The sequence below is a fragment of the Mastigoproctus giganteus genome, chromosome 6, assembly GCF_048544385.1.
Source record: "Mastigoproctus giganteus isolate SK-2022 chromosome 6, ASM4854438v1, whole genome shotgun sequence".
In the NCBI taxonomy this organism is placed as follows: Eukaryota; Metazoa; Arthropoda; class Arachnida; order Uropygi; family Thelyphonidae; genus Mastigoproctus; species Mastigoproctus giganteus.
Genome location: NC_143580.1, coordinates 16,851,587 through 16,874,560, shown reverse-complemented (window position 1 = coordinate 16,874,560; position 22,974 = coordinate 16,851,587). Strand labels below are relative to the sequence as shown.

Below are 22,974 nucleotides of genomic sequence, written 5' to 3'. Positions count from 1 at the left end.
AATTTAAAAAACTAGGAGGTAGGTTTAACTCATCACTGATATAGTGTTCATTGTTTAACGGCCCCAGGGGTTCCCAATCTCTGCTATCACTGATATAGCGAGTAACGGTTATAACGAGGAAATTTTGTCGGTCCCTTGATGCTCGTTATAATCAAGTTCGACCGTATACATAATTTTTTCCCATCCATCCTTAGGAATGAATAACCAAAATTAACCAATAAACAATTTATTCTCCTAATATATTTGATATAAATTTAATAATCAATATGAACACCTCAAATAATAAACCTGGCAAACTAATTAATGTTTAAAAACAAATTAGCTTTTTTGAGGTAAGGTCTTTGATGAAAGGTACCAAGACAACTGTTTACTGAAACAAAGTTCTCCAATTGAACAAACAATAGCTATCAAGAAAAGCAAAATTAAATTCGAATCTGAAGGAGTAACTATTACAATCAGAATTTAAAACAAGTTGTACAACAACTTTAGTTTTTTTTTTTTTTTTAATTAATGAGATGATAGGTTCTCAATTATATGGCAACATCTGCTACTGGATTTCTAATGTTAGTTTTCAACTCTCCATGTTGAGTAATTAGTTTTCAATATGTAGTATCACAGACAAATGGACTTTTTTTTTTTCCTGAAGGAATTAACTTTAGCTATTATCTGTAATGGCTTAAATCAATTTAAGACCTCTGATTTATCAAATTATTCCAATACTACCTTTCTGTAAACTTTAAATCAAAAACTGAATACATTCAGTAAATATTAAATTATTCTAAGTTGATTACAGTAGGAGTCGTCATTATTATTGCGGTCTCTTAACTACTGTCATCATTATTATTTTGTTTATTAATTAATTTAGTTATTCAATCCCAAGGATGAAATGGAGGGAGAATATATATGTTTTAATTTATTTTTTTTTATGAAACCCCAAACTCGAACCTATAGTAATATTAATTGCTTTTTAAATGCCTTTAATAACACAGTTTTCATTTGCTTGACTTTTTAAACAATTTTATCTTTATATATTAAAATAATTTTCCTCCTAGTGTTTTTTTGATTGATTTTTTGATTTGGTAGTTGTTGGCGCATCGGCTTCTGTGGCCATATTGCACCTCCCAAGGTTTTTGCAGTACTTTGATCCAAGCCCGAGGCGGGAATCGAACCCGCGACCTTTGGGTTGCCGGGCAGGTACTTTACCCACTCGGCTAGCCCGGTCGGCTCCTCCTAGTGTTATTCAGCCAATGGGAGAAGAGGGATGCGGGTTACGTGGTAATACAAACACTGAAATATGTAATAGAAGCTTGTTTTACTGTGGTAAAACAAGCTTCTATTTAAGCATGGTCATGCTAGATAAACCTTGTGCACACGCTTTGTTTATCTAGCATGACCACATGGTACCATTCTTGATTTCCATATGTAACATATTTATGTATTCATGGCTGAGGAAGAAACACACTCAGTGTCGAAAGCTTCTGTAAGTATTTTATTTTATCAAAAGAAGCGAGCACAGCAAGCAGGGCACGAAGCCCCCTAGTCATCATTATTAACAAACTGAAGAGTTGCACAATTTTCCAGATATCACAAGTGATTTTTTGTAGTTATTCCTAATGATTTATCCCTCCAAAGGGAATGTTGTTTCATAGCACAACTGTCTGAGATATGTTACAAATTCATCCAAAGTCTTGTGCTAAGCAGTTCCTAGTTTTGCAATCCCTCCTAACAGAGAAATTTTTTGCATGTCTCCAAGGACATACTTTATTTATACTAAATTCTTGGTGTTCTGTGTTACATATTTCTTGAGTGGAGTTGTAATGTAGCTCTTATTATGGTAGCAATATAATATTAAAGAAAGTAACCTATTCTTACAATATGAAGGATATTCAGGGTTGTATTTGCAACGCTGAATATCTTCCACCCACTGTGAAGTTGGAAATGAGTAACTATTTCCAAACTACCAGTGAAAATTAAACCACTACTTTTAAACAATGTATTGTAATTTGTGTCCTTACTATTAATACTGAATGCATATATATATCTTGGAATAGTTATACAAAGGGTACTAGGAAAGTTTAGCAATACAGCTTTGTTTATTTAATTTTTTCAAAGTAATTTCCTCTACATTCAATACACCTCTCCATCCTCCGAAACCAATCTTTAAACCAGTTCTGCCAAGTTTCACTAGGGAGTAAAGCACACTCGTTGTCCCAAGCCCGTAGAAGGTCCTCATCACTGGAAAACTGCCTCCCTTTTAGCTTCATTTTCACATGCGGGAACAGTGCAAAGTCGCAGGGAGCAAGGTCTGAATTGTAGGGAGGGTGCTCGAGAAGTTTCAGTCCTGTCGTGGTCAAATATTCGGTGCAGGCTTTGGCGCGGTGAGCTGGAGCATTTTCGTGATGGAGGTACCAGGTGTCCATTCTTGACATTGGCCGCAGGTTCTTCATAGATCCAATGACTCTAGGCAGGCATTGTTCAGTATACCACTTAGCTGTGACTGTCTTCTGCGTGTCCAAAACGACACGTTCCACAATTCCACTCGATTTGAAAATTACAGCTATCATTTTCTTCTTTACAGATCGGGATTTTCTGACAATTACGGGTGTGTTGTCATCATCAAAGACCCAAACTTTGTTTTGAGCCTTGGTCGGCAGATCGTAATAGTACAGCCAAGTCTCGTCACCTGTCACGATGTTGTTCACATACAGAGATTGTCCCTTATCAAACTTTTTTAACATCTCCCGGCACCAAGTCACACGTCGTGTCATCTGCTCTTCAGTCAGTTGATGCGGCACCCAGAGAGAACAAAGTTTCTTCACGTGCAAATGATCTTGCAGAATCGAACGAATTGCTGGTGCATTTAGGGCCAAAGTATCCTCTATCTGTTGGTAGGTCACTCGCCTGTTTTCGTCAAGCATTTTCCTCACAGCAGTAACATTTTCCTCCGTAACTGACGTTCGTGGCCTTCCCGGCCTCTCAGAATCCTCCAGAGTGAAATTTCCCCTTTGGAATTCTCTATACCACCTGAATATCGTTGTACGATGTGGACAATCATCATCTAGTGCAAGAGTCATTTCTTCTAAGCACTGGTCTATAGTTAAACCACGCACGAAATTATACCACAAAACTGTCCTTATCTCATTTCGTGACCACAATGCCATCGCAAGCACTTTACACTCTCACTACTAATGAATAACTGAGCCCATCGACTTGGCACGGCGGCTACTATGCACATATGAACATGTCTCAACATGCAGCAACAAGCAGCTTCCTGTGATTCATTGTTGCGTCATATTGCAAAACTTTCCTAGTACCCTTTGTATATCAGATTTAGTTACCTGTGATTTTGTTCCTATTTTGAGTTAAACCTCCTAAATGCAGCAAACTGAGGACCTGACCCTTGCTAGATCTTAGAATTTTACAGATTTCAGATGGTCATATTATAGTCATAAAAAAAAAAAAGCTGCAAAAAAGTCATTCTGTACTTTCCCAAAAATAAAATTATTTTGCTTCCCCTTCCAAAACATACCATACTACATATAGTATATTTTGGATGGGGAAAAGTCGCAAGCCTTTTGACAGTACAACCTTTTTAAAAATAGATGACATATATATATATATATATATATACACATATATATATATATCATAGATCTAGTAAGTGGCATATGGACAATTAAAAATACAGTGGATTCCAGTTATTTGAGCCATCGGTTAATCGGGGCAGCCGTTTATTTGGGGCAAATCTGAAAAAAACAGAAACCAATCGAGAAAAAGCCAGGGCTTACTTCACTTAACTGGAACTGCCGTCTCCTGCCGTTTAATCAGGGCAGGAGACAGCAGCACTGGAGATTACCCTACAATTGTCTCTGACCGTACCACGTGGTTCGGTCAGATTTCTGGAGGTCACAACCATAAAGCAATAAAAACAATTAGCAGTCACCTGTTTGTTGGGCTTTTCTGATAGTGCAATCTATCATAAACGGATAGTAAACTCGATCTTATTGAATTTGTGATAATACCGACAGCTGGAATTCTGTGAGTTATTATGGTGAAATGTGTTTACACTTCCATGGAATCTTCAATCATATAAAAAAAAATTAATTTTCAGAATCTTCTCTTAACATTCCCATTTTTAAAGCTTCGTAACTTGTTACTCCATTCTCACTTGCATATATCGTGTTACTTGCAATTTGTGTGTGTGCCGTGTTCTTTGTTATTGATTGCTTATCTTTTTACTGTTTTAAATTTTAACCCCCACCCACAAATGTCAGTGAACAAAAATGTCAACTAGTTAGTATGTACATATTACAGTATGTATTAATTATTCCGATTTTCACATATCATTTAAATTTTTTAATTAGTAAGGTAATAAAGGGTAAATTTGTGCTTAATATATCTTTACTTTTATATAGCCTGTGGATAATATTCCTCCTATTTTCACTAATTGGAATCACCGTTTAATAGAATTAAAATTGAATTCACCAACGTGATCACAATGACCGGCACTTACTACACATCGTATATATATATATTGAACGGTACTTTACTATAGTGAGTCCATCGTAACGTGATTTGATTGTATATTGAACTAATTGTAAAGCGGGGGTCCATTGTATTTTTAACTATTTATGTGAAATTGAGACAGCAGCTTAACTGGGCCAAAATGCACTACTCCCGATGTGTCCCAAATAACCGGAATTGACTGTATATGAAAGTGTTATGTCAACACTGTTTGTAAACAATTTTGACATAACACTTTCATCTAAATCGAAAAGTTTTAAAAACATTCACTAAACACATTTATTGTTTAGTTGATCATTACCTCAATTTAATGTTTCTTGTGCAATAATGAAACAGCCATTGAACCAATCCATCACTTATCACCAATGAGTCAATCTTGTTCACAAAGAGCAGACAAACCCATGACCTAACAAATTTCTAAAAATTGATTTGAATGTAGTAAATCTTACAGTTCTAAGATGAAATCCTGTCTTGCACAATTAACTGTACTGCAAATGATCAATCCAAGAATTTTCTGATTATTGGGTAAACCACCCAATGGATGGTTTACCCAATAATCAGAAAATGATTAGATTAGGATGATTAGAAAATGATTGAAAATCCATGTGTGTCTAGCAGTAAACAACCCAATGGGTGGTTTAACTGCTAGATGCACCCATTTCCTAAACAGAGACAAAAAAATGGGTACTACTAAATAATGGACTGAGAGGTTCTAATGCACAAAGTAAAAATTGTCATATGTTTTATTAATTTTATTTCCAGATTTAATCAGACAGTGGACATTTAAGACAATCTTTGTAATATCTTCTTGCAAGTCTAATTTTGAATACCATATCTACAGTTACAACTCAGTGGTTTTTTTTCTTATTTTTGCATGTTATTTTTTTATAAGTATTAAATAAGAAATAGGGCATATTTTTCCAATGGAAATTACGTGAAGCAGTTTTTATTTTTGTTCAAGCATAAGTGATCTTGCCATTCCTCACAGAGAATTCCATCAACAGTGGATTAATTTTCTTTCATAAGCCACTTAACTTCTTCTTTGCTCCATAATCTGTAAAACTGCAGCCTTCTAACCACATATAACATAAAAATTCCCAGATTATTGTACAGTATACATGGTATGCATACCAGAGGTGCAAACCTACATTTTGTCACAAAAAATTTCTAGCCCATTGTCAACTGAATGTGTGTACTGCCTGTAATAACATGTGGCCTATTCCATGTCAAACAACCAAAATTTCAGAAATTGATTGGGTCACCATTAAATGGCAAACGTCTTACAAGGACTCTTACTATTTCTATAATGGATTAATCTAATTAACCCATCTCTAATTTTTTTTCTCAATTATTCACTTCAAATGTTTATTCATTTAAATTTAATGAATGTTTATTCATTAAAAAAATTCATTTAAATTCATTTAAATAAATATAATGAATATTTTGTACTTTACAAGTTATCCCCCTTCAAAATAATTGCCATGCACTTGCAGACACTGTTCCATACGTCCTCACCCAATCCACATTTTCCAACGGTCTTCGTGGATACTGAATGACTGATCATTCATCATCTGACACATTCTCTCTCTTCCGTCTAAAAATATTTTTATGCCATTCAAACACAGAAGCTCTTGATAGTATTTACCCATAAACTTGACAAAACTCATAACTTTCACAGTTAGTGTTTCCTTTAGTTTTGTTAAAAATTTGAGGTTGATTCACTGTTCAATTCTTTTGCCTGTCATTTTTCTAGCAAACTACAAAAACACAAGGTAATGAAAACTCTCTCACTGCAAAGCAAATAAACATGCTGGATCGTGACTTGGCATACAACTAGGGGAGCTTCAAGGTCAACTGCTGTGCCTTTGTTTCACAGGTGGAACTTTATGTATAGTGGCTGTGCCCACAGTCATTATTTATTTATTTATTTTTTTTTTTTATGAAAACCCCAAACACAAAAGGTATCAAAACCTATAGTACTTAGTAACGTGCATGGGTTGAAGGAGAAGTATGGGGGGAGGGGGATGCCAGAAACTTTGCTCTAGAGATAAATATGGGTTTCACCACTTCAAGCCTCCAATAAGCGAAGTGATGGTATTTCACCAGTTGATGAAAGTCATCTACCACCTACACCACACCTTGTAACAACTTAAATAAAATCATTTTATTTTAAAACTAAAATACAGGCTACTGCTAACCTGACATATCAACATGAATTTTAGTACTCCTTTCAATCTGTATCATTAATTCTTTTGTTACAGAAGTTTGGCCATAAAAAATAACAGAAGGAAAGTGCATTAGCTTTGTAAAGCTGAATGTTGCACATGATTATCAAACACTCTAAAACAAGAATTTAAAATTAGTAATGTTTGTAATGTCCAATGAAATAGAATGCTTGCATAAGCTTTGATGTGAAGGCAAGCTAACAGAAATGCACATGCACTATAGATGTTTATCTCAAGTAAGCATCTCAGTGGCATCCAGTCAGTGCAGTGCACAGGTTTTTTTTATTTTTGTTTCTTAAAAGTTTCATCTGCTGACAAGGAAGAAACACCCATGCGTAGGCATAAAAAAAAAAAACATGTTATGAAAAGGACGTGTAAAGCACATCAAAGATGGATGGTATTTTAAAAAAATTAATTCAAAATATGTTTACAATATAAAAAATGGATTTTTCAAAGTTGTGTTCATAATAGAATGAAAATAAAAGTAACTTCAAAAAGTGAACAATTCTGAATTATTTCAAACATTTATTCCAAGCATAACAATGGTGAAAAAAAGTCCATCATACCTCCTAATATTATACTTTTAACATTCCCAGTTAAGGATTTATATATTGAGTGTATAATGTTTATGCAAAGTGTTTTTATTATAATACTTTTATCTAAATAGAAACTGCAAGCCCTTCTATTCCTTGATAAAACATTTGTATCCAGCTTGCAGACTCCTGTGGACAATTCCAACCTACCTGATCAGTGGTAACAGATTCATGAACTGTCTGAAGTGGTGTACGAACACTGGCAGACATCTTTACAGTATATTAGCAAAGTTATTCAACTGTACTTTTGATCTGAAAAGAGACAAAATGGAAACATGCACTTTAAGAAATATTCACGTAAAAAAATATAGAGAACCATGCACAGACATCACCAAAATCTCAGATTACGTGAAATACCTCACAATAAAATAAAACTGATATACAGTATATACGTAAACTCCAGAGATTAATAGTAGTCAGTTCTGCTATAACACGTAATGTTCCTAAAAATCAATGTATTATGGTATTTCACACATTAAAAACAATGAAGTTTATAGGAAAAATAGGAATAGGGGCTCACTGTTGCCCCTATCCCTAATATAAAAAAAAAAAAAAAAAATATGCTCAGTCTGGTAAGTAATACACTAAAAAAAGTTAGAAACCCAATAAAATTGCTAACACAGGTTTAAACATCTTAAATTTCTAATAAATAAATATTACAGTAAATACAGCCCTTTATGTTAACAAGATATGAAGTTTGCTTGTTGGAAGTGGGTGTGGTAAAGGGTTGTAGCTGGTGAGTTATAGCAAAGAGGTATAAATGTTTTTATACGTGACGTGGAAGGGTGTGACTCACTAGCCTACTTTTCTTTCTTCTGTTCTTGCTTAAAATAGCTATCTACCTTTTGTTACTTTTCCTGCCTCCTCCTTTCATACAGGAACTACCTGTATGGTTCCAAATGGATCCAAATGCCATGAAGCAATATCCTACTACATTCAGCATTATACTCATTATCTTCAATCACTGCAGGTGCTTTTCAATCCCACTTAAAGCAACTGATAACTCTGCTGTTTTTAGTTCTCGTGGGGAAGCCAGCTGGCCTTCGTCATCATCCTCGTGTTGACTTTTCACTTGGCTAGCTGCAACAAGTTGTTGCAAGTCTTCAGTAGATATAGCCTCATTGTGAGACTCAAGAAGTTCTTCTACATCTTCATTTTCTACTTCCTCAGAACCAACTTCTTTTGCAAGAGCAACACAACTTACTTTGATTTGTTTTAGTTTCTCTGAAGGTTGAAAGACTTCAAAATCGTGAATTAAATGAGGGTTAAGTTTCAGCCACACATGATGCAAGCAGTTTTTTGTTACATCATTCCAGACTTCTATAATCATATCAATGGCAACTTTGATGTTAACTCTCTTCAAAAATTCTATAACAGAGTGTGCCTTGCCACCTTCAGCAGCAGCAATTAACATCTTGAATATTCGCCTTAAATAGCAAGCCTTAATGCTGCTATCATACTCTGGTCAAGTGGCGGTAGTAGGGAGATAGTGTTCAGAGGTAAAAAGATTACTTTGATATGCGGAGAGAGTTCAGAAATCGTATGAGGATAGCTTGATGCATTATCAAGAATTGGGCCTGGCGTAGCCAAGTGGTCAGGTGTGCGAGTGCAGTGGTACACACTCTTTGAGTGAACCAGGGTTCAAGCCTATGACTGCTAAACACGATTAACATTTGTATTGATTGATTTATTGTAAACTCCACTGACCTTGTGGTCATGCTGGAGTATAAACAAGAACTTTTTTTTTTTTTTAATTATAAGAATTTTAAAATCTAAGTTCTTCTTCCAATAAAGCCATTTTCAATCCACTGCAGGATGAAGGCCTCTCCAGCAACTTTCCAGTTCCTTTTTGGGCACTGGCCATCCATTTACTACCCACAAACTCATGAATTTCATCTATCCATCTCCGCCTGTCTTCCAGGTTTTCTTCTAGCTCCTCTTGGATACCATTCTGTTATTTTCTTAGTCCATCTGTCATCATGTCTTTGAGCTATGTGTCCTGCCCAAGACCATTTTAGTTCTTTAGTTTTGATAAGAATGTCCTTTACTTAAGTTTGCTGCCTAATCCGTGTGTTTCTCTTCTTATCTAACAGTCTGATTCCCAATATAATTCGTTCCATTCTTCGCTGTGTAGTTCTCAGCTTCTCTTCCATTCTTTTGGTGAGTGCCCAAGTTTCACTTCCATAAGTCACTGGTGGGGAGTATACATTGGTTCATTATTTTACGTTTCAGACAAACTGGGATATTGCTCTTCAGTATGTGACTATATTTCCTGAATGCTATCCATCCAAAATTTATTCTTCTCTTGACTTCCAGCCATTTATCATTATTACAGCTAATAACTTGTCCCAGACAAGTATATGACTCCACCTTTTCAATTACTGCTCCTTCAATCATTATTTCCCTTTCTGTGGCATACTTGTTCATCATTACTTTTGTTTTTGAAGCTTGCCATGAAATCATCATGGCAAGCTTCAACTAAAATATCAGTGAAGATTTGCCCAGTTGTCCAACCTTTCTTGCTAGACCTATAGTGAAAACAAAGGCTGGATTTCACAATTGTTACGATTGTGAAAGCTCCTTTTAAAGCTCATGGGATTAGCGGAGTGATAAACCGCTACTGGTTTTAACTTCAAGTCTCCACTAGTGTTGGTGGCGAATATCACAGTTAAGAGATCTTTTGCAGCCTTAAATCTTGAGGCATACATTTCTAATTGGGCCTGTTTCATCAAAATTAAAAATCTGATCCAATGTGTAGCTGCCACCTTCAATTATTTTCTGTACCACAGGTGCAGATAAGGAAGCCTTTGAGGCTTCCTCATCTGCACTTACAGCTTTGCATTGTGAAGAGAGTAGCAGTAAATTAAAGCCACTACTAGCATTAAAAGGAGCCACTTCTGCAGGATTTGGTGATTTATTTTTAAGATCTTCATATATAGTTATTTATTTGTTATTTGGTTTTTTTAGGAGCATTAGCAACTAAGGCCATATTGCTCCGGAGATATGCGGTGGTCATTCCCTGACCTTTTTGCATCCTCCATATTTGGTGGTCACGGGCTCGAACCTCGGTCTAATCAAGAAGCGTGTGCTACGCCTTCATATATAGCTAGTGCTTTCTTTTTCACTGTTAGAAAGCTTGCTCCCAATTTTTTTTTTTTTTTTAATTTGGTCTTGAATCCATATGCTTAGCAGTCTTTCCATTTCTTAAGGCCTTGTTCTAATTGACTTTCTGGCACTTGAAGCTGTTCATTATAACATAATTTATTAAATTGTCCATAAAATGATATTTTATGGAAAAGCAAGACTTTTATAATTTATTACAATAATAATGATTTTCATATTTGAAAAATTAAATTATACATTCAGTTATTCTATGTCTAACTCCATTCAGCACCTATGACAAATAAGGTTACATAGTGACAACCACTTTCGCCATACCCTAGTTATACCTCTGGGTGAAGCAGCATAAGAGTGGAATGTGGGGAGTTTTCTTTTAGCCAGTAATGCAAATCAGAAATGTTATATCCACATTTACATTAGGCTGACAGCTTGGGAAAATTCATAGGTTCAGCTGGATCAACACCTCTGGGAGCAGTGAAAAATGTGTGGAGTTTTTTTCTTTCTTTCTCGTTGGTTTATAATAAAATCCTAGAGTTTGCACCATATGACAAATACATTGTAGACTCAATATTATGCAGGTGATGGGGTCCAAAAATTATAATGGACCACATTATAAGTGAGTCTGCATTGAAATGAATTTACATATCTGGATTACCAATGTTTGACCATTTAGAAACCACCAACCTAAAGGACATAACTACACATGAATGAGCAAAAATTGATTTAAAAAAAAAAAGGGAGATGTAATTATCATATGCATTTTTCTGGATGCTAGAAATAAAGATTTCACTCAAATATTTTGGGATTTTATTGCTAAGAACAAACTCATGCACAACCAAGCCCAAGCCCATAAATGTAAAGTTCAAAATTACCTGCACTCTATCATTATCAATTAAAAAAAAAAAACATCAATTAACACCTAAAGATTAAGATCATCGAAATAACAAGACACATTTTGACATGAAATAACTGTCTTGTATGAGTACTTAGAGTCTATATAGTACCCAATTACATTGCAGGGTTTTTTTAATAAATGAATCTAGAGTTAACTGCTTTCTTGTCTCCCGTTTCATCTTTTTTTGCAATTTCAATAATTGATTTCAAATGAAGGAAATGAATTATATCTACATTCTTTGATTCTAGCCAATGAAGTGCAGTTTCGATGGCTGCTAAAAACCTCTGTTACTTTAGTGGCAGAGGAAGTGATGTGTCATTTTCCTCTTCTTCACTGTCACAAGATGTGGAAACTATAGCTACAGTTTGGAACTAGAAACTTAGAACATTTGCTGCAATTGTCTGGTCACATATGCATTTATAAGGAGGTCACAATCATCATCAATATAGTGACTGCCAGACTGCATAACCAGTTCCTGATAAACTGTATTTACCTTGATGACATCCTCTTGAGTAAACCCCTTAAATTCTTTCCCCTCATGGGGTTTTTTTTTTTTTTTTTTTTTTTTTGTTCCTCTGAGACAGGTTCAATTGCAAATGCGTCACATAAACCTCCCAACACTTCTCAATTGTAGATGCCAATATGGTTCCCAATGCCTTTTCTACCAAGTCAAAACCACTAGCCATCGAAAGCTTCTTCAGGAGTTTTGTTACGGATACTTCTTCATGAATTATTTGTTTCATTAAATTTTTCCTGTGGTGCATCTTAAAGGTCAATATAATGCCTTGATCCAAAGGTTGGATCTTTGAGGTATTATTCTTTGGCAAATAGCTCACCCTTATTTTACCATCATGGCTTAATGAGGTTCTCTGCAGTAGGGTGGGGAAGACAGTTGCTGAAGAGCAAAAGTGCTGTGGGTTCCAAATTTTTTTCTTAAATCAGGACACACAGCTGGCACAAAATATTTTATGAAACCATTCCTCAAAAATCTCTGCTGTCATCCATGCATTCTTACTGCGATACAAAAACACTAACGCCTGCATGTTTTTGTGGTGAAACACCTTGGCACCCTTGATTTTTCTATGCACAGTGGTTTGACTTTGTGTGAGACAGTTTTATTGACACAAAACAGCAATGCCACCCTGTCTTTCATCACTTTAAAGCCCTGTGCCTTTTATTCAGTGGACTTAAAAGCTAGCTTCAGAAAGCATGCAATAAACAAGTTCTGTTACATCACAACTGTAAATTTGTTCTGGACATACCTTATATGATAACTTTTAATTGTGATGGATAGTCATCAGCAGTCTTGGTGGATGTAGATCGAATTTCACTCGAAATTGCAACCTAGTCAATTCCATGCTTCTTTTTCCATCGGCTGAGCTAGACCTTGCTCACTTTGAATTCTTTCTCATATGTTTGCTTGTTATCCACACTGGCTCTAAGTCTTTCAGCTTGACTCCTGACAATTTCTCCAGATATAGGCATTCCTTCTGCACATTCTTGCGTGAACCATGTGAACATGGCCTCATTCAGTGGACTGTCGCTTACTGTCTTGAGCCACTTTCGCTGAAGACCTTCACTAGCATCATTCACTTGTTGATTTCCACAAGTTATCTTCATCCTGATACATGCCTGAGAGTGGATTCCCCCACATCTATGTTTCAAGACACCTCCACTTGCATCTTTCCCCATTTTAGTTGTTGTTGTTTTGGTTTTTAGGAGCATTAGCAACTAAGGTCATATTGCTCCGGGATATGTGGTGGTCATTCCCTGACCTTTCCGCATCTTCTGTATTTGGTGGTGACAGGCTCAAACCCGGGTCTAATCAAGAAGCATGTGATACGCACTACTGCTCTGCTCCTTCCCACCTCGCTACGGAGGCATCCCCCTGGTGGTGACAGGCTCAAACCCCGGTCTAATCAAGAAGCATGTGATACGCACTACTGCTCTGCTCCTTCCCACCTGGCTACGGAGTATTGGTTAAATAGTCAAACATTAAGTATATACCAATATTAGAAACATGGTGTCATTCTGATAAAGGGAATGGAGAATTTGAATATGGTGAGTACAAAGACCACAGTAAGGTCCAACAGGCAGATGGGTGGGGAGAAATGCTTTGGGATAAAGAAGTGCACAGATTCTAAAGCAGCACACCAAATAGAGAAGTTCCACTATGATACTGAAAAACTTATGACAGAAGCACTGAAAAATGAGTGGAAGTTAACTAAACTAAATAATTGAGAATAATGAATAATTACACAGGCAAACAGCATGGGCCAGCAAATCAGTATGTCTTATCATGGGTGTTTTAATTTTCCAGGTATTAAGTGAAGCTTATGGGTTGACAATTCACTAAGTAGCAAAATATTTCTGGAATTGAAGGATGACCGCTTAGAGAGGAAACAAAAGAAAGCAATATTCTTAATCTCATTACACTACATAAATTTTCAAAAAGGTTCTGTTTATCTGCATTTCCTGATGTTTCTTTATGAATTTATATAAGCTAATTACAAATATGACCTTAGTTTTTGCATAGCATCAATGGTTTGCTCAGAAATTAAAGAAATGTAAATAGGAAATACCAGGCTTATTAACAACATTTTACTTCCATACAGAATACAGTATTAGTCTTTTCTACAAATAAAAAACAAGTTAAAAAATCATAAATTAAAAAATAGAAACCTCCTCAGGTTAAGAAAATTCCTCAAAAATTAATTGGCTTGTGGTCATAGCTATCATCCTGAACTAAGAACCAGATATAATTTGCTCACCATAACTTAATTCCACTTTTTTCAGAATCTCTTCTCCTTTGACTGTGTGACCTGGTAGAATTTCTCCCCATGCTCTTCATTAACACTGCCTAGATTTGGTCTTAAAAAAATCCAGGTGAAAGAACAAGCAATGGAGCTTGGATGTTGAGTAAGAAAGTCATTAACTACAAAGCAAAACAACTACCTTCCTTACTCAACATCAGCTTTTTTTCCTTGGTTGGTTGGTTGATTGCTGTAGCGTTTTAGGGGCATCAGCAACTTAGGCCATATTGCACTGTATATATACAGTGCAATATGGCTTATTGTGTGTTCTGTGGTCAATTTGTTGTTTGCTGGACGAAAAACCAGAGTTTCAGGGAGAAAAACCATGCTAACCTGCCCAGAGGCCGACTAACTCAGCCACATAAAAAGACCCATAAAAATTCTTCACATCATTGACAGGATTCAAACTCTGATTTTTTCCAACTAGGGGAGGATTATACCACCAGCCTACCCACAGGGGCATTTTGTCTTAAAAGTTCTTATGAAACTAACATCTGCTTAACTTGTGGGCCAAAAAATATGCCATCTTTCACTTTTGCATAAATTTTGAAATCATAGATTGTATGTGCCTAAAGGTGTCACACTGAGAATCCAATGCTTTAAAAAAACTGTTTCACTAGTTCCAGCTTGACATGAAATGATGTAACAAGACTTTTTTTTGCAATCAGGGGGTTGTTAACTACACAATGTGCACCAGACTGCAACCCAATTCCTTCTACTTTTTTTTCACATTCTTAACAAAGTCATACAACAGTATCTTAGCTTGCGTAGCCTTCTTAGTGAGTTCATTATAGACTAGTTTATACTTATTGGAGGTTTCCATGTCACTTAAAACTTTATATAATCACCCCGTGAATTTTTCTTCACTGCCACTAGCTTCATCAGTTCATTTAACATCTGTATAGGTCTAAACGAGGGGTCGCCAACTTAATTTGAGATGCGATCTACTTTTTTCTTCAAAATGTGGCGCGATCTACCAACTCAAGAATTTCATTGCACATGTTTAAAAAAGTTAATCAACACATATTGAAAATTGTTGTTTAGAAATTTTAAAATTAAGTACAATTCAGAATTCTTATTTTAAATTAATATACATTTAAATTTTTAATTTATGTGAAGTTTGTGTCTTCATGTCATCTGCCAAGCTTTCAAAATCAGGGAATACTGTGATAAGGCCAACCATAAAGAATCTTCTGTATGCAAATCCGTGAGAGTACAGCAATTCTTCATCTTTGTTTGTTTCAAATACGAAAAGGCCAATTCACATAGATATGTTTGTTTGTTTGTTTGTTTGTTTGTTATTTGATTTTTAGGAGCATTAGCAACTAAGGCGATATTGCTCCTGGATATGCGGTGGTCATTTCGTGACCTTTCCGCATCCTTCGTATTTGGTGGTGACGGGCTCGAACCCCGGTCTAATCAAGAAGCGTGTGCTATGCACTGCTGCTCCTTCCCACCCGGCTACGGAGGCGCCTACATAGATATGTAAAACCAAAACAAGAATTTAAAAGTTCGCTGCATTTTTTTACATTTGGGTACTTCTCTTGGCAAACATATTTCCAAAAGTCTTTTTCTGATGATCTGGCTTTTAGGAAGATATTGTTTCGCAATGTAATAATTTCATTTTCAAGTAATATTTTCTCCATGTGAAAAATCTCAGGAAAAATTTTTCTGCAATTTGTTTCATATCTAAGTCAACATTAAATTGAACAATGTCTTCAATTGTTTTAAAATCACAAAATTTGGTTTCAAAATCATCCACAACTTTCACAATTTCAGAAACATATTTCTCACTATTAAATTCAAAAACAGGATATCACATCTGGGCTTGGCACACCCAGGGTCTTGAGCTGGTTATCATTCTTCTCTTTCTTGGTAATTTCCCTCTACTCTCTCTCTCTCTCTCTCTCTCTCTCTCTCTCTCTCTCTCTCTCTGTAACTCAGAAAAAATTTTTGGCTGGTGCAGCATAAGCCTCAGGCTTCTTCCTTGCACCATATTTGCAAATTGATCGAATTTTTTTTTTTCTTTGAGAGCCTTAGCCATTGCCAAAAATTGATTTTTTATATGCAGAAATACTACTAATTGTGTCACATACATTTTTATTTTTTCCTTATAATTCCAAATTCAGATCACTTTAATTACTGGTAAAAATCTGTCAAAACAGCCAGATCACACAACCACTACTATATCTTGTAGCTGCTGATAATCATCTCCCCTTTGATCAACAAATTTTTTAATTTCATTCAGCAAATTTCAAAATCTCTGTAGAAGAAATTTACTCTGACTCAGCCACCTCACATCTGTGTGTAATATCAGATCTGGTTCATTTTCATCAAGTTGCAATTTGAAAAGTCTCCTTTGAAAAGATTGTCCTCTGATGGAATTCACGATTTTGAACGCTATATCCATAACACTTAGTATTTAATCTTTTGCTGGCTAACACTTATTGGTGGTGTGTGGTAACTCAAAACTTCATCCTTTTGGCACAATGCGACGAATCCGTTAAGATGCCCCATCATGCATTAGCTCCATCTGTTGTTATTGATACGAGCTTAAATAGTGGTAATTTAATTTTTACAATAAAATTTTTGAATGCGTTAAATATATCAAGAGCTCTAGTTCTGTCTTTTAACGAAACCATACCCAGTGGCAGAATCATCGAAAACCATACGAATAAAAACGAGCAATTGACCTGTCAGTGTATCACTGACATTTGTAGATTCATCCAGTTGTAAAGAAAAGACACAAAATTAGCAATATGAGCACGCAATTGTTTGCTCACATTTTTTCGATGCGTGGCATCACAATATTTCGAGATAATTGCAGATCTTCAAGAGCACTTTTAATTTCATTTTTGTTTTTAAATTTTTCAAAAAGAGAACCTGTTATTTCTAAAAATGCATCTTTGATGAATTGACCATCAGAAAATGGTTTGCATTTTTTTTTTTTTCAAGATAACTCACTTTAAATGATGCTACAGTTACTATTTTAGATTGTAAATTAGGTGTCATGAGGAAATTTTGTTGTGCAAATAATCTGGAATTAAGCTCTTTTAATTTTATTTTTTTCTTGAAGTGCCTTTCTAAATTTCCTTTTTTGGGTATGGCCACAGAAGCATTGCAAATCAAACAACATATTTCTTTTATCATTACAAAAAAAATATTCTAGTTCCCACTCTAGATGAAAATGATATGTAATATTCATTTTAAATCAAAGGGTATTAAATTAATGTATAAGTACTGTCCAGTTATTAATATTAAGTAAGCTAAATAAGAATTAGAGACATACACTCCACAATGTAACTGCCTGAATTTTCACTAGACAAGCCTAGCAGCTGGGAGGCGACAAGAGTAGTCACGGTTCAACAGATTTGTAATAAGCACATGCAATGAGATGCATAATAATTTTGATTTGGACTAATCTTTTTTTATTAAAATTTGTTGTGATCGACCGAAATTAAAGCCGCAATTGACTGGTAGATCACGGTTAACTTGTTGGCCACCCCTGGTCTAAACAATATTTCTTAGATGGTATAATAAGGTTAATAGCACCTACAATTACTTCCTCAAACAACTCCCATTTACATTTGTTAATGTCAGTTGGTCCTATTAAGATCACTATAATCTCCTTGGTGAAAATGAAATCCCTTCTCTTTACTCTTGATAGTAATTATATTATTAAATAAATCTCACATTCATACATTATAATCACTGCCACCTGATAGTTCCTTTACCTGAAAATTCTTAATGTGTGAAGATTAATGCACTAAACTGAATACATTAGATATTTTCAAGTTACTACTGACAATTAGATCAAGAGCACTGCTTTCTCTTTGTTGTCTCTGACATGCTGGTGTAGTCATCCAGTAAATCTAAAAATATTCACTTATTAGTGAACAATCATCATAAAAGTTCCAATCAATTTAGAAAATTTCCCCATGATAAAATATTCCAATTTATTCCCACTATATTTGCTGTAAAATTTTTCATTATACTCGTCACTGTCATTCAGCACATAACATACTGCAACTCTTTTTTATTTGCTCAGTGTTTATACCTTGCCAGATTAACTCAATATTACACTCACTCAACTGGATGTACTGTTTTAGAATATACATGATTAGTAACAAAAAGCACTATCCACTCCCCTATCCTTTTTGTACACATATTCACTGTATTAAAATTTTGCATCCCCTATGCCAGAGTGGCACCATATTTCTGATATTCCTATAATGTCCACATCTGATCACAACCAATATATCAAATTTATTTAATATGCCCCTAGTCTGTAATCAAGTCACAAAGGAGGTTAGGCAGGTGAAGGCAGATTATGAGAAATCCTTGGCAAAGGATGCAAAGAAAAACAGCAAAGAGTTCTTTACTTATGTAAACTCTAGATGGAAAAAGATGAATCAGATTGGACCACTTAACATAGATGGGTTGACTATTGATGATCATGCTCAGGTAGCTGATAAACTGAATGAGCATTTTGCATCAACATTCACACATGAGGATTTATTCAATGAGGGGAGTGCCAGAAGTTTATCAAACTAACAGGAAGCTAAGTGATTTTGTAATAACTGAGAGCAAAGTGGAAGAGAAATTGTTGAATTTAAACAAAAAAAAGACACCTGGGGTGGACAGGATCTATCCAGTTATATTAAAGGAGGCAGCAAAGGAAGTAAGCAAACCCTTAGCCATAATTATGAGAGCTTCCTTGGACTCAGAGGAGGTCCCCATGAACTGGAGGTTTGCAATTGTATCACCAATTCACAAAGGGGTTTCAAAAGATGGCACAGGTAACTATAGACCTGTTAGTTTAACTTGTGTTCCGGGCTCACTGGTTAATAATGGAATCACTGGTTAATCCCTTCCTGGAACATTTTTTTCCAGAAAATGTGCCGTAATGGATAGACTTTTTTTTATTTTACAGATTAAAAGTATGCATTATGCGAATACTCACTGTATAGTTTTTTGTTAATTTTTTCATCGAAAATACATCCGAGTAATTAACGCATTTGGGCTATCCTGAGTTATCTCGTGTACGCCAAAAAGTTTGCAAATTAAACAGATTTTTTTAATAAATTAGTGCTTGAGCTAAAAAGAAAGGCACAGAAAAAGAAAACTCTTCATTACTCATTATATAAATAAATTTAAAAAAATCAAGTGGAACGCACAAGCAATAATCGCAAACTAACTACATTCTGACACATGGCCACCAGAAGTGAACAGGCAAGGTAAGCGCTGCTTATGGGCGCCGAAATATTTTTCAATACTGTTTTTGTGAATTATATTCTCATGAATTCAGTATTCTGCATTTAGGATAGCAAATTATATTTTGCTTACTGGCGGCACAGGAATGCGTGCTATTGTTCTGACATTGCTGTACGATATAAGTAAAATGAAAGCCAGTCGTCTGCTGCCAGGCATAAGAAAATCCTGAGAAATCTCAGGATTTATCTGGCTAATGCAAAATTAAGCAAATAAATGCCCGAGAAAATACATTTAAGTTCTAAATTTGGAGGTATTATTGTTTGCTTCGGGTATTATTGTATCCAGAGATATTTCATGTAGTTCCAAAAAACTTTTAAAACTAAAAAAGGGATATCTCGGGATAATCCATGAAGGGGTTAAAGAAGCATTGCAGGATCATCTAGACAAGTCTACAGTAATAGTTAAGACACAGCATGGGTTTGTTAAAGGGAGGTCTTGTCTGACCAATTTGATTGGATACTATGATGTGGCCACAAAGGAACTGAATGACAAAAATAATTTTGATATCACATACTTGGATTTCAGGAAAGCTTTTGATACTGTTGCACATGGAAGACTGCAGTACAAATTGAACTACCTCTTGAACTGCCGCCCATAAGTGACACTTACCTCGCCTGTCCACTTGTGGCAGCCGTGTGTCAGAATGTAGTTAGTTCACAATTATTGCTTGTGGCGGGATGTTACTGCGTGAGTTCCACTTGATTTTTTAAATTTATTTATATAATGAGTAATGAAGAGGTATGGCATTAATGGTAAGTTGCTACAATGGATAAAGGGATGGTTGAGTGGGAGACAACAGACAGTGGTAATCAATGGACACTGCTCTTCGTGGACAAATGTTATTAGTGGAATTTCCCAGGGTTCGGTGTTGGGCCCATTATTGTTTTGTATATTTATCAATGATATTGATGAAGGTATGTGAGGTTTAAGGTCCAAGTTTGCAGATGATACAGTTGACAGGGTTGTTAACAACAGTAAAGACAGTATGCTACTTCAATTGGATCTAGATAAGTTGGGCAAATGTGCTGAGAAGTGGCAACTGAAGTTTAACATTGACAAATGCAAAGTACTGCATATGGATAGCAATAACCGAAGAGAAAGGTACCAACTGTGTGGTACTACACTCAGGGAAATGGAAAGTGAAAAAGACCTGGAGGTAATTGTGCAGTCAAATATGAAGTTTTCTGAGCAGTGCAGACAGGCTGCCAGAGCAGGTCATGGAGTTTTGTCAATGATATATAGAAATTTTGCCATCAGGGGCAGGGAGGTGTTATCCCATAGTACAAGGCAATGGTCAGGTCACACCTAGAGTACTGTGTGACAGGTCTAGAGGCCTCATTTTAGGAAGGATTTAGAGTTGCTAGAACGAGTACAAAGAAGGGCAACAAGATTAGTGAGGGGAACAAAGAGGATGCTCTTACAAGGCTTAAGTTCTGCAAATTGCAGTGCCTGGAGAATAGACACCTGTGAGGTGATCTGATCTGATTGAGGTGTATCAAGCCTTGAATGGTTTGAGCAGGCTGGATGCGATGGGATTCTTCCTTTTGCTCAGATTAAAAACCTGAGGAGGCACAGATTCAAATTGAGGAAAGACTGTAGAATAAATGTGGGGAAATTGCCCTTTAGCCAGCGAGTAGTTGATTGATGGAACAGACTTCCATCTTTTGTTGTGGAAGTTGATAGCCTAAATAAATTTAAGGCTGAGCTGGACAGGCATTTGGAACAAATGGAAGGGAGAAATGGGAGGTTTTTTTTTTCTTTTTTTTTTCTGGATGATGCTGCTTGCTTTCTTGCATCGTATTCCTCTACTAATGCTAAATAAATTTTCGGAAATTCATTATTCCATATCTCACTTGTGCATATTGTGTTTGTTGCAACTTGTGCATGCCATGTTCTTTGTTATTAATTGCTTATCATTTTTACTGTTTTAAATTTTACAACAAAAAAAAAAAATCAGTAAAAAAATAGAAATATCAATTAGTATGTACATGTTACAGTAAGTATTAATTAAACTCTGTATGTAAGCATAAATTTATTTATTTTGTTAACTGTAAAATATTCTTCAGATTTTCACGTATCAATTAAAGTGGGGGGTCCACTGTATTTTGTTGGGCGATCCCTTGGTTAGATACTGTGCTATTGAACTTGTGCTTGTTTGAGACCATAAAAAATAATTATGACTTAGAAGAGTGAAGATCGTGGCTTTTAAAGAGAGCAGAAGGTACACAAAATCTAGATGCTGCAGAAGAGATTGCGCTTAACAGTGCTGAAGAGGAAGAAAATTAAATGAACGTACATTATCTGACATAAGTATCACAATTTGTTGTTGTTTGTTATTTGGTTTTTAGGAGCATTAGCAACTAAGGCCATATTGCTCTGGGGATATGCAGTGGTCATTCCCTGACCTTTCCGCATCCTCCGTATTTGGTGGTCACAGTCTCGAACCCAAGTGAAGTGTGTGCTACGCACTGCTGCTTCTGCCCACCTGGCTACAGAGGCGGCATCACAGTTTGTAAAGTAAGATGTTTGTTCAGTTATTACTACTATAAAAATAAAGTTAAAATATTAAGTTATTACTACTATAAAAATTAAGTTTCTGAAAGTTATAAAAAAAGGTGTATTTTTGTTAGCTTTTGGAACCTAACCCCCACCCCCCCTTTTTGTACTGGTTCTTAGTCCTGTATAACAGGGTTTCGCATTACACGAGATTTTGTAGGAACCAAACTATCGTGTTATACGAGGGTTACTTGTACAATTTTCATCAATAAAACACTGTTGTCAGCACACAGCTGCATACTGTACTTATGCTATACTTTTAATAATTGCTACATTATATTCAAAACTTGTCACACCCCTACTGACACAAGGGAAAATATTTCACTTTTGAAAATTCTGATAACAAACATTTCAATAAAAATATACAAAATTAAAATGTTAATATCATTATGTTTATAATGTTTTGTTGAAAACTACTTTCAACTTTGATACAGAGCATAAAACTATCATTAGATATTTAAATGTGTATACATATTAACAATTAATATGAGAAATGAAATAAAAAATATTGGTGGAATGATGCGAGTCTGTCCATCCAAGACAGATGATAGGTACAGACAGCAAAAGTGTAGATCAATTTAATTTTGAAGCATCATAAAATAAAAATTTGGTTTATTTTCTGATTTGAAATTAAAAAATGAAAAAAATAAATGCAATACACACATTTTAGTGTGTATTATAAATAGCAATAAAAACTAATAACCTTCTATAAACAGAATTTTTTTTCCCTTCTTTTACAGCTATATTTGTTTCTGAACAATGTGTCCTTCATTAACAAAAGTTATTTCAGGATATCAGTTAGATGAAGGAAAAGTATGAATGCAAATCAAGAAAAGACAATGAACTCACTTTCTTAGTGATGCAGCACTTTCAGCAATTAAAATATATACCTTCTATGCTTAAGCAATAGACTTTATGTGAACTCTGCATGTACTTATAAAACTATAATGCATACAGAACATTACAAGTCAATT

General features: G+C 35.3%; 1 protein-coding gene across 10 annotated transcripts in view; it reads right to left on the bottom strand.

Moving 5' to 3' along the window:
* Positions 1 to 22,974, bottom strand: part of LOC150084011 (serine/threonine-protein kinase MARK1) — a 343,303-nt gene that overhangs the window by 238,451 nt on the left and 81,878 nt on the right. For all 10 annotated transcript variants that reach the window (XM_090375845.1, XM_090375847.1, XM_090375850.1 and 7 more), the window contains exon 3: positions 7,493 to 7,594. In XM_090375845.1, the coding sequence (XP_090231971.1) occupies positions 7,493 to 7,552 (60 nt within the window). In that variant the 5' untranslated portion in view covers positions 7,553 to 7,594. The remainder of the gene's footprint in view (positions 1 to 7,492; positions 7,595 to 22,974) is intronic.